General features: G+C 42.5%; 1 protein-coding gene across 3 annotated transcripts in view; it reads right to left on the reverse strand.

The window, feature by feature from the left end:
- Window positions 1-12605, reverse strand: part of LOC123725363 (uncharacterized) — a 54569-nt gene extending 41964 nt beyond the window's left edge. For all 3 annotated transcript variants that reach the window (XM_045690407.1, XM_045690408.1, XM_045690406.1), the window contains exons 1-2: window positions 12371-12605; window positions 6156-6185 (exon numbers count right to left, since the gene is read on the reverse strand). In XM_045690407.1, the coding sequence (XP_045546363.1) occupies window positions 6156-6185; window positions 12371-12392 (52 nt within the window). In that variant the 5' untranslated portion in view covers window positions 12393-12605. The remainder of the gene's footprint in view (window positions 1-6155; window positions 6186-12370) is intronic.
- Window positions 12606-13313: the final 708 nt, after the last annotated feature.

Here is a 13313-nt window from a genome sequence, read left to right on the forward strand (position 1 = left end):
CCCCACATGCCTTAGTCAAGTGTCTTCATTCATTATTAACGCATGCTGAGTTTTTCAATAAATTAGTCGGAAAACACGTGTGGTTGGAAAGGCTGACATTTAAAATTAAGACCTCTCATCAATGTTGTAGGAGACATATTCCTCTGTCACAAGAAGCACCTGAGGTAGTTGTGTTTTATGAATAGCTTACAGTACAAATGTATGTGGTGGGTAAGTATTTGCTAGTAGCTACAGTATATTTGTATTCTGGGCAACAACAACAATTCATGTCAAGCATGACCAGCTGGATTAATCTGCAATTGAAAAACTATTCTAACACGGAGTAGTCAAAACATTGAGCTCAACCAAACACTGCCTCAGAAGACACGTACTGTACCGTGCAGTATAGCTACACCATCCTCTTTCCCCTGCCCACAGTGACCACCATAAAACACAGCCACATTCTGTCCAGTTCTAGGACTATATAACCCCGTTGATACTTCCAGGAAAACTTAAAATCAACCACACAGCCTCGTGTCAAGTCTTCATTCTGAGTACCAGAACTCTGCTAGAGCGGAAAACAAAGGAATCACCCATCAAACCATTGGCCGGTTTCAAGGTAATATGGAAGCAGCATGATGCAAGCCCTCGCAAAAATCCCAGGTCAATCTTAATGTTTGGTAAAAGCACTTGACCAGAGACCAAAACATTAAAAGGCTTGTGCGCGCGTGAATGTGCGTGTCTGTGTGTGCCTGCATATGCGTGTCCATGTTTATTCTGCAACTAACCTCTATCACCTCAGTCAAGTCACAGAACTTCTCACAGACCAGAGCTTACAAATCAAGCCATGATTACAGGCTCAATAGAACTGAATAAACAGACAAAAGACAAAAACAGCCGGCAAACTGGTCCTGTCCTTGTCTGTGAGGTGAATGTTTACATGTAGCCCACAGCACAATGGAGGAGACTGAACAGACTTTGTCTTCTGTTCTGAGCAGAGAAGGAGTGGAGTGGAGTGTTTGCTCTGCGGCTGAGCTGATGTCACAAGTGGAGGAGGGGCCAGAGGGATACTGCTCTCTTACCTCCTAGGACATAGGCTGTTCACCTAGGACTATACAACACATCCCAGAAAAAGTACGAAGTTTAACTGTTTTAAGACAAGAATCAAACAAATTTAAGAGATAAAGTCTGGGGAATCAGTGATCATTAACCAAGACAAGGGTTAGTCAAGGACCTGAGGTATGAGTTACACCACACTGGGAGATCCCATGGTAAGATCAGCAGTGACTCACTGCACTGCTGCAGCTACTGCTAGCCAGGAACACGCTCATGGGGCTTATGGGATAGGTGTGAAGGCAAACAGTGGAAGGATTTGCCTAGGTGGAGGGCGTGGGGATTTGGACTTAGCCAACACTTATCTGAGCAGCTAACCTGCAACACATGGGCTAGAGCTAGGCAGGAAGCAGGGACACACAGCTCCATGAGATTATGCAATATACAAATCAACCAATCACTGCCCTGACACATTTAACTGTTTGACCTACAAGATAAATGGGTGCAAGTGACTAGCTGCTATGAAGGCTTTAAGGTTTACACACATAGGCAGGCACGTGCACAGATAGGGCTCTACCTGTGCAGAGCACTTTACCCTTTGCTACATGAATCATAAGAAGTATGAATGCCGTGACTTCTGCTGAGCCTGTATGACCGTAAATGCTGCATGACCAATGCAGACATCAGATTGACCATGCACCCAGATGCACAATGCACTTCTCTCTCCAGAATGCGCTCTCTAGCCAATTTGTGCACATTCATTGTTACTTAATTGTGTGAATTGTTCGCATTTGATCGTTAGTGTATATCAATTCCCTATTACATATATAACCAGTAGTACATCAGAAATTATAGGAATGAACTTTAAATCTACAATGTTTGTTTCTTTGGTTATGGTATTTCTGTTAATGCATTCAATATTATTATTCCAATCTTCCCGTTCTCAATGTAGGAGTGGAAACATTGTTTGCTGAGTGCACAAACAATGCTACACTTGTGAGAAACAAGTTTTGGTTTATTTCATTCCATTTACAAGTTGTCAATTTAGTCATTGTCTTTTGTTTGGAGCGCTCCTGTCAATGTTGAGTAAGGACGCACACACAGATGTAGGCCTATAGGTGCAAATGTTGGCATATAAAATGTGCCCATTTGGGGATCTGATAGTCTTTCTGATTGGCTTAACGCACCACCACTAATGACCTATGGAGCTTCTCAAAGTAATGCTTTCTTCGCTTCAAACAGCAAGCAAACAAAGTATGTTTTTACATCCATTGATAATTACAATAGTTCCTTGATGTATTTGAAAAATCTTTCCAGCTCTCTCCCTTTTGATAACCACTCAGCGTGAAAGGGGAAAAATGTCATGCTCTCATCCAGTAGAAACCTAATAAAATAGGCCTACCTGACTACTTCTTATGAAAATCCAATCAAACTTTGTCACATGCGCCGAATACATCAAGTGTAGACCTTACAGTGAAAGGCTTACTTACAAGCCCTTAACCAACAGTACAGTTCAAGAAGAGTTAAGAAAATATTTAACAAATAAACTTGAAAAAAAGGGGGAAAAAAATAATAAAAACACAATAACGAGGCTATATACACAGGGGGTACCGGTACAGAGTCAATGTGCGGGGTACAGATTAGGTAATTTGTTGGTATGTAGGTAGGGGTGAAGTGACTATGCATAAGTAACAGACAGCGAGTAGCAGCAGTGTACAAAACAAAGGAGAGGGGGGGGGGTCATTTGATTAATTGTTCAGCAGTCTTATGGCTTGGGGGTAGAAGCTGCCAAGGAGCCTTTTGGTCCTAGACTTGACGCCCCGGCACAGCTTGCCGTGCGGCAGCAGAGAAAACAGTCTACGACTTGGGTGACTGGAGTCTGACAAGGTTATGGGCTTTCCTCTGACACCGCCTATTATATAGGTCCTGGATTGCTTGAAGCTTGGCCCCAGTGATGTAATGGGCTGTACTCACAGCAGTTCCCATACCAGGCGGTGATGCAACCGGTCAGGATGCTCTCGATGGTGCAGCTGTAGAACCTTTTGAGGATCTAAGGACCCATGCCAAATCTTTTCAGTCTAGGAATAGGTTTTGTCGTGCCATCTTGACAACTGTCTTGGTATGTTTGGACCATAGTTTGTTGGTGATGTGGACACCAAGGAACTTTAAACTCCCGACCCGCTCCACTACAGCCCCGTTGATGTTAAATGGGGGCCTGTTCAGCCCGCCTTTTCCTGTAGTCCACAATCAACTCCTTTGTCTTGCTCACACGGAGTTAGAGGTTGTTGTCCTGGTGCCACACGGCCAGTTCTCTGACCTCCTACCTATAGGCTATCATCGTTGTCAGTGATCAAGGAGCTTCTCAAATCAGCCACACTGTTGTGTCATCAGCAAACTTAATGGTGTCGGTGTCGTGTTTGGCCACGCAGTCGTGGGTGAACAGGGATTACAGGAGGGGACTAAGTACACACCCCTGAGGGGCCCAAGTGTTGCGGATCAGTGCGGCAGACGTGTTGTTACCTACCCTTACCACCTGGGGGTGGCCCGTCAGGAAGTCCAGGATCCAGTTGCAGAGGGAGGCGTTTAGTCCCAGGGTCCTTAGCTTAGTGATGAGCTTCGTGGGCACTATGGTGTTGAATGCTGAGCTGTAGTCAATGAACAGCATTTCTCACATAGGTGTTCCTTTTGTCCAGGTGGGAAAGGGCAGTGTGTAGTGCAATTGCGATTGCGGCATCTGTGGATCTGTTGGGGCGGTATTCGAATTGGAGTGGGTCTAGGGTATCCGGGAGATGCTGTTGATGTGAGCCATGACCAGTCTTTCAAAGCATTTCATGGCTACCGACGTGAGTGCCACGGGGCGGTAATCATTTAGGCAGGTTACCTTCGCTTCCTTGGGCACAGGGACTATGGTGGTCTGCTTGAAACATGTAGTATTACAGACTCGGTCAGGGAGAGGTTGAAAATGTCAGTGAAGACACTTGCCAGTTTGTCAGAGCATGCTTTGAGTACATGTCCTGGTAATCCATCTGGCCCTGCGGCTTTGTGAATGTTGACCTGTTGAGCTGTGTCTGTCCCGAGCTCACTGGCGCAGGAAACTGAGTGCCCGGAATATTTTATACAATGTTGCAAGTTCGCTAGCATAAACGTCATGACTGGACCCATCTTAATAGTTGATACAAAGTTTCAAGTTCGTTGCAGAAAGGTGTTGGCAAAAAATGTTTTACCCCTTTTTCTTCCCAATTTTGTGGTATCCAATTGGTAGTTACAGTCTTGTCTCATCGCTGCAACTCCCGTATGGACTCAGGAAAGGCAAAGGTCGAGAGCTGTGCGCGTCTTCCGAAACAAAACCCAACCAAGCCGCACTGCTTCTTGACAAAATGTCCCCTTAACCCGGAAGCCAGCTGCACCAATGTGTCGGAGGAAACACTGTACACCTAGTGACCGTGTCAGCGTGCACTGCACCCGGCTCGCCACAGAAGTCGCTAGTGCACAATGGGACAAGGACATCCCTGCCGGCCAAACCCTCCCCTAACCCGGACGACGCTGGGCCAATTGTGCACCGCCCCATGGGTCTCCCGGGCGTGGCCGGCTGCGACAGAGCCTGGACTCTAACCCAGAATCTCTAGTGGCACAGCTAGCACTGCGATGCAGTGCCTTAGACCACTGCACCAGTCGGGAGGTTGTATAGGATTTTTTCTACCTGCAGGCTGCAATGTTTTTATTTGTTGGGTTTATGTAGGCTATTTTTTACATAGTTGGCAATGGCATTTACTTTTTTAGGTTCATCATTTTCATTTAGATTTGATGGAATTTTGATTAACCACATGGCAATGATTTTGAGATATGGAGACGTTATTATAAATTAAATGAAACTGTTACACACAAATGTGCATATGAAAACCATAACTGGCACACAGATTGGTAGAAAAGATAAATTGGCATTCAATATGAGAAAGGTTGCCAACTCCTCGTGTAGCGTATTACAAGCAACTTCAGGAGAGTAATAGCAGAATCTGCGAAAGCCAGCAGGAGCTGGAGGAGAATAGTTGGGTCAAGTTAAGTGTTTTTTCTTCTGGTTATATAGATCTCTGGCGCCCTCGTGAGGCATTTGTCTTATTTCATCAAACCATAAGCTTTAAGCATCAGATAAGCTCAATGCACATAGTTGATTTTATTAAAAACACATAGGGTGTGTCTATATATGGAAAAATACATGTTAAAAATTTAGACCAATCGATTGGACCAAGATTGTTTTTTTGTCAGGACAGCCCTAGACTGGAGACTACCGGTAAGCTTCATAATGTAAAATAATGTGACAGGTGAAATGAAGAACGCAACCTGCTTTATCTCCAACGATCGCACAAGTTCACTGCAGGTATTTACTGAATAAGTAACTACAGATATTCTAATTTAATGAAAACTTCAAATAAATTGTTTCAACGGCATTGACAGTATTGAAAATCATCCCGTGGCCATTTCCAAATACCTCGGTAACACCTCTATTTTTAGGCTGAAAATTGTCAAACACACACTTGTTGGCAGTTTCTACTTGTTAAAGCCGGTGCTCTGCTATTTTCCAACCCTTGCAGCAGGATTGGTAATTTACCTGTTTTATGTGCTCGCTTGCGCTGAGGTGGGAGGGATGGCAATATCTGAGGTGTGTCCTTAAAAACGTGCACCAGTGCCAAATCAGTCTGACAGTACTTCAATCATAAGGATGTATGGTTTGCAGTGACAAATGCATCAAAAAGATATTGTGAAATTCAGAAGATCATCAGGCAATACGTGTTCCTGCGAGTCTTATCTTTCAGTGATGGGGTCATAATATTTGGTAGCTTAAACCGTTCAAAAGACAGCTATATTTGTAGGTAGAAAACAGACACCACTCTGTTTATTACAACCTCAAAAAGCTTCGGAGCAGGTTTTCATTGGCCAGTGAGTGGTCAAACCCTCGTCAGACCTATAAAACGTATGTTGCGTTTATCACGCTAACGCCAGGTGTTGTGCCCATAATTCCCACTGTCAAAATAGCTAAAATATTTATGACACACCCACAAGTTTCTAGTTTGGGACAACATTCAAAGACATAACACTAAAATAAAATAAAGAGTTTAAGGACTTACCCGGTGATCCATGTAGCTTGGCTTTCTTTACTGAAAAAGAAACATAAAATAACCATTAGAAACATCAAAGATGTGTTTTTTATTTATTTTTAAAGAGACAGCAAGTCAGTATCCCTGCTCATGGCTTACTTCAGGGATATCACACAGCTTTATCAGAAACAAATTGCTGTAGACTACATTGTGTACAATGACTATGATCCCGTGGTCACTTCATGTCTCCTCAATGGCATCCCCTGAGAGGCTGCAGTCAGATCCATCATGCTGAGTGTAACCCAGCAGTGCATACCAATTGGTGAATCAGGGACCAGGAACCAGTCACAAACACCAATCAGCCACAACCACAGAGAAAAAAGAGCACATGACATGTGTAGGTGAGGCCTGAAATTCATGAATAATGTATGCAGACCAACAGATGGAGCACGTGTTGATGAAGCGTCGAGTAGGAACCTGTTCAGGGTGAGACGTGGCCATCCAGGTGATGTCTGTATGAGTGAGCATCAGCATTACAATATCCTCTCAACCTAAACCTAGCAGCAGAAAACACCAGCCTCTCACATTTTAGACAATCACTAAATACTCACAAAAAAATGGATCTAAACCCTAAAGTTTATACCCTAAATATGTGGGATACTTTCATAAAAACTGATTAGTTATTCCGATGGAGAACAGCAAGGCTGAAAACATCAATATTTTAAAAATAAAATAAACAATGATGTTTCAATACGCCATTGAACATCATAAAAAGGAGTTAAAATAACATGTTACATGATTATCAAGTTTTTTCATGTAAATATTCAGATGTTTCTAATAAATGTACCACTAATCTGAGGCCACACTTTCATATTGACCTCTGTGCTGTAATCTTTCACAGTCAAATCCCATAATACACAATCCACTCCCGTACTGACCTAGCCCTCCCAGATAGGCTATGTTCTCTGGCACTGGATCCATAATCCCAACCTTTGCCTGGACAAAACCCTGATAGACTGGAATATGGAGAGCCCTAAATCCTAGTCGCACAGGACTAGTATTACTATAGAATGTTGGTTATATAAATGTTACCACAGCATGTCCGTTTTTCCAGTGGACAACTCAGACGGAATTAGTTTTACCAAACTTCCCCTGCAATAATAGTTGTTTAGTTTTTTTACTTAAAATGGACCATTATGACAGAAGCCTGAAGGCTCTTCTCGGCATGAAGATATTTCAAATGTCTAGGGATAGCCTAATATTGGCCTAATGACCTTCAGTTCGCAGAAAGTCAAAGTCATACCTATCATTCCAGTGTAAGGTGTGTGAAGCACAAGTCAGAATGGTGAAACGGTAGTCATTGGTTGAATGGCGGATTAATCTACACAAAATATAGGTATCACAAAGCAGAATGTAACATACAACAAGGGCAATGATGATGATAAGCCTACCAGATGTTTAAAAAAAAAATAGCAAATTCTCTTTTCATCTACTATGTGGACAACGAGAGCAGAAAAACATCTAGTGCACTCCGGTGTATTTTTAGACCTGGCGGACTTCAGTCCTTTCCTGTATCTATACAATAAGGGTTATGGATTTGAAAGATGGTTTAGACGGGATTAATTGTGATGGCTGCTTCAGCCTTATGTACCGGCGACTAAACGACAGGGCTGGGATGGCAGATGGGCAGGATCGGGTGGCAGTGAGTGACAGGAGCTGACTCTACATGATTTTAATATCAGCCCGTACAGCTCTTCCCCCTCTCTCGCTCTGCACACAGCTAGAATAACATGCAGCCCAAGTGAGTGTGGCTCCATTTATTTGCCCATCTTAGTTAGCCTCTTAACCTCCCCAGCAACAACGTGGCAAAGAGACGACCCCAAGGAGGGAAATGGAGGTGAGAGCGCTTTCAAAATGCACCTGCCATCTTCCGTTCTCCACACACACACAGAGACATTCTCAATTGGGCAAAGGTCTGTCCACTCCGACTCCTCTTTCCTCCGTGACCCGGAAACCGACAAGCGGTCGCCATATGTAGGAGAGCATCAATTCGTTAATAGGTGAACGGAGGAATTTGCTCCTCTCCTCGATTGCCTCCTGTGGGGGAGGATGTTCTGGTGTATCCTACCGTGGAAGAGTTTTGGAATCCACCACACTTCCTTTGAAACTGCTGTTTTCTCAGATGAGAAAAGCATGCGCACAAACTGATATGCTACTTATCCTTTTATATATAAAAAGTCTAGCAACACCAGCTACATTCTATTCATCACTTTACACATTCATTTGGGATTCCACTTCTGTAATTGTCATTTGCCTGATGATGACGCGCTAGAGAAGAGTAATTTCATACAAGCTCATTTATTTATTTATTTATTTATTATCTTTCCTCTTGGAGGAACCAAGGAAATCCAATTGCGATTCTCCCACTGGCTGCGGAAATAGGAAAGGGAGCAGTGGAAAAGCAGAGGGTCAGGAGTGTGACGTCAGTGTTTCCAGAACAGCTCTTCTAGGCCACCAGGCTGTGACTCTGGCCTGTGAGCTGGCACGACGGCAGGCATGATGTCCCAATCAAGCTGACGTCATTGTAAGCGGCGGCGAACAGAGCAGAGGGCCATAAAGCGAGGGGCCATTATGATGGAAAGTGATTCTTATCTCTCTTCTGCTCAGCCGTCCATCTTTGTGACTGGAGGAAGCCATCAGTGTTTGGCCAGGGGCAGTTGCTCAGTTCCCCTATCAACCTACTGTTCTAATCTGCTCTACTGTGTGCTCACCTGATGTGTGACCATAGCTTTGTTTCTCAACCAAAAGATAGGAACAACAAAAGAACCCTAACTGTATCCAAAGCAGTAAAAGGAAACAATTGGCTATATATAATTGAAGATAAGGTATATATTAGTTTTAGTAGACTGAAAACACACAGCAGCAGAGTAATAAAATGATGGGACAGAAAAAAGGTCCAATAAGAATACTACATACCAACTATATCATTGATCACATCCAGTCAAATTTTAAGATATGTTTGGGAGTTGGCAGCTGCCCAGCACAAGGTGCATTTGAATATTGAGTTAAGGGATTTCCACCAGTGAATTCACTGGACGCCTGCCTGGCTTGCGACTGTTACTCAGCTCGGAGGATTAGTACTGGTAACCCTTAAATTGGGGTCAGAGGATGCAAGTCACGTGACCACATATTGTGGATGGGACAGACACACTGCTGACTCCGGCCACGCATGCCTAGGGAGTGTTGTCAGGCGGCACAGGGAGCCAGGAAGAGAAGAGCAGGGTAAGAGGCTTCTATTGTTCTGTATTTACACACTGCACTGGAGCGGATCAGGTGGAGCCTATGGGCGGGAAAGCAGACCAGAGAGCAGAGAGAAACAGAGACAGAGAGAGCGAGACAGAACAACAGATGGCCAGGGGATTACTGTTGCAATCTCTCAGCTCTCTCACTGCACTTTATTCTCAAACTCGCTGTCCTCTCTGACCAATTCTCTTTCGCCCTGTCAACATGACATCGTCATGATTTATAGGCCTAGTCCATACATCTCGAGCTATCCTTCTGTCCCTCTATCTACATATCAGATTATTGACGCAGCTGAATCTGTGACAAAGTCAACATGGCCCATTTCATCATGCACAGTGTGCTTTCATTTCATCAAGACTGTCACGAACACTGTGTTTTTTATAGCACTAAGAGACACACATCAGTGTTTATTCAAAAGGAGCCACAGAATAAATCCCTCTCCATGTCAATGGCACACTTAGCATTTGAAAAGGCTTGGTGGTACTCCTAAAACACTCAGTCTGCAATAATAATCATCTACCAAACCAGGATGCCTATTCAGCATCCACACAATACAATCCCTAGGTTTGCAGGACCATATTATTATGAGAGGTCCATGTGTACTGTCCACCCAGCTCCGCCCTCATCCACACACAGCAGGGGTCTCTGTGACTGTCCACCTGTCACACTTGGAGGGCTAGAACACATATCTGTTGTGTAAAGACATCACCATGGAGATGGGCCTTTCTAGGGGCAATAAATAAACAAAAAACCATGACACTGCTGTATGGGGGAAGGGGTGAGTCACAGCAGCCAATCACATACAGGCCGACCATCCGGTCTAGGATTCAATGCACCACTATCTGTTTGTTGGTAGACTAAACTACGGTGGCTCCAGCTTCCATTTTCCCAATACTAATCAATAAATGGATGTTGTACATTTTCTAGGACTAACGTGTTCGAGGAAACCACAGGATATTAAACAAACATGCTAAATTACTGTAAATTAGAGTGTTCGTCTCTGGATGTGCTGTGTTCACCTGTCCAGACTCCTCATGACCCATACACTGCCACAAGCCCTCATCTCTTCTGGCCTGTGACAGGCCCAGGTAGAGGCTTGGCCTAATGAGGTGTCAAACAAGATTCTACTGGATGTGGAGAATTAAGGTTAGCCCATGGAGAGATGCCAAGAGAAGACGGCTATCATTTCTACCGTTTTATTACCTCACCATCTGGTGTCATGCACCTGCTGTAAGTCTGGATGTGACAACAAAAGCCACTGACTCAATTAAGTGAGCTAAAAACTTAGACGCCTCACTTGTTAGGTGGGAGGAGCCTGATTACTATGAAATTGTGACAAGGCACACAAGTTCCATCAAAAAGTACCTCTGCCAACTGCTGTTCCTAATGACCACAATCACACATCTGTGCCATTATGTACCTGCCAAAATATAATGTTTGAAGAGATAATGAAAATAATGCTTCAAGCATGGTTGACACTGGTCTATTACCTGGTCTGCTATGTAGACTAACATGAGATGTCGGGCATAAAATGTTGTTTAAACATTATTAGTGTTGATGGAGATAGGCCTGAAAGACTGGGATAAAAAGCAGTTTTATTTCCCTCAGTGCCAAAAAGAGAGATTTCCCGTACCAGCCGCAGATTCATGGGTATTGATCCTGAGCCACAGGTATTGACGACAGAGGGGGAGCTAATAAAACTAATCAGATACTAGTAATTATTTTTCAGTTTCATTAATAGATATATCTGAGTCATATTTTGCTTCATTTTAGTATTTTTCAGAACTGAAAAAGGAAACAGGGAAAAGCTTTTCTTACAGTATAAATAAATGACAAGTTCAGAGAACTCAGTCAAGCAAAATTGTATTTTTTGCCTCTATTCCTTGATGGTATTTTGTGCATAATTTCAATGACTAATTACATCATCAATTGAACAATGAGTCACTGCACAAGCATACATTGTGCCAGTATCAAGTACCCCCAGAAAAAGAATCAAACATGGGTAGCCAGCTTAACCCCGACAAAAATGCCAGTCAAGCATGAATAATGGCTGTATACTACACATGTATAAGAGCAGAAATGTGGTTTTGACTAAGTTGACACTTATTTGACTTCAGACAACCTCATTTGCAAAATGTTACCTGAACTGTAGTATACAGTCTTGTTAAGACACTTTAGATGTTAAGCAGAAACACTACCACACAAATTGGATTGTAGGCTACTCTTTGTGAAGTAAATGAGATGTTTAGAGGACATGGCAATGGTGATCTTAGACATCACACAAACTAAAGATAAAAGGCTGTCCAGTGTCTTGATCACACACACACACACCACACAAACGATAACACTATTGCAAAACCAGATTGTGTACCATAAGAGCACACAATCTAATTTAGGTGGCTTTGGTTTACTTGATATAATAGTCAACCAAATTCTAAATATACTTTTGATAGCCAATAACAACCATTACACAAGCAAAAAATGTTTAGCAAGTAAAACTGCTTTTTGCTAATGCTGTAATTTGGAAACTGACATGTCAAACTAACAAACGTTAACTCAGCTGACAAGAGCAGAAACGCTGGGAAACAGCTGGTGGTAGAGGTGACGGCTCCCATCTCAGAATTATGTAATAGATCATCTCCATGTCCAAATTAAATTGCCTAAATAAACTATTTTTATACAATATATTAACTTCGAGCGTTTATCTTTTACATCTGCATAAGAGAGACACATAAGGAAACAACTTTGTTTCAACAAGGAAAATAAAAAAATAATCACAGCCGCAAAAGTTCAATTCATCCAGTTTGGTCTATTTGGTTTTCAAACCGGTTACTGCTGGGATTCACAATCTAACGTTACTTCACTTGAAACCATTGTTTTGCTTTCGATTTATGAAGTCAAAAATCCATGAAAATGTATTAAAGAAAAAGGGAAAAACTCACCTCTTACACAAAGTAGAGACATGGCAAGAGCTTTTCTCTGACAATCCCTCTAGTTAAAGAAATGTACCAAACGTCTCAGAAAAAATGCGCTCAGCCCGGTAACATTGCAAACAATGTCTCCAATCACTTTTTTAAGTTGTCACAGAGTTACAGGTGGGCTTGAGATGCTGTAAAGGGCAACATAAAGGTTCGGCAGAGAGCAATAGCCCCCTGCCACGGGCACGCCATGATAAAATTCATTAGACTAACCTGAGGGCACTGAGATAAGAAGGCGGCGCCGAAATACTCTCTAATGACATCTAGTCCATCCATTGAGTGAGCATAATCTCTGAAAAGGGCGGACCGTACAGAAAGTTCTGACCAATCAATGAAGAGAGACTAAAAACCACAGAATGAGGGAACAGGTGGTGACGCAGACTTGTCGCTCCCAGTTAGTGGCCTGTTTTGTCGTTTTCACCTGTACAAAAAATATAGAATTAAAAAAGTGTAACTTTTTGGTCAAAATATAGGCCTATATCAAATTTGCACACAACATAAGGCTACATATTTATCTTCCCTTAAGGATTAAAAAAGTATGCTTGTGCTTTTTTCCAGATGTTCATTTTCTATAGAGACATAAATGGATAGAAATATCGCAATGTATGTTCAGTAAAATGTGTCGGGCAAGCGTATGATACAAATGACAACAACCCATGCTGAAAGAATAAATAAATAACCACTAAGGATTGGAGTAATTTTCTTAATGATTAAAATGATTATCACAAAACTGCTTGGAAGCAATGGTGTCACAAGAGTAAATCCTACAATATCACAAACAATGTTGCCATCAACAATACATTTTGATAGCCCTTTATTGTCCATTCACATGGATATTCTAGACTATTGTATTTTCTGCTGACAGTGCTTCCTATTTAAAATAAACTACATTATGTACATATCTAGG

This window comes from Salmo salar, chromosome ssa01, assembly GCF_905237065.1.
Source record: "Salmo salar chromosome ssa01, Ssal_v3.1, whole genome shotgun sequence".
NCBI lineage: Eukaryota > Metazoa > Chordata > Actinopteri > Salmoniformes > Salmonidae > Salmo > Salmo salar.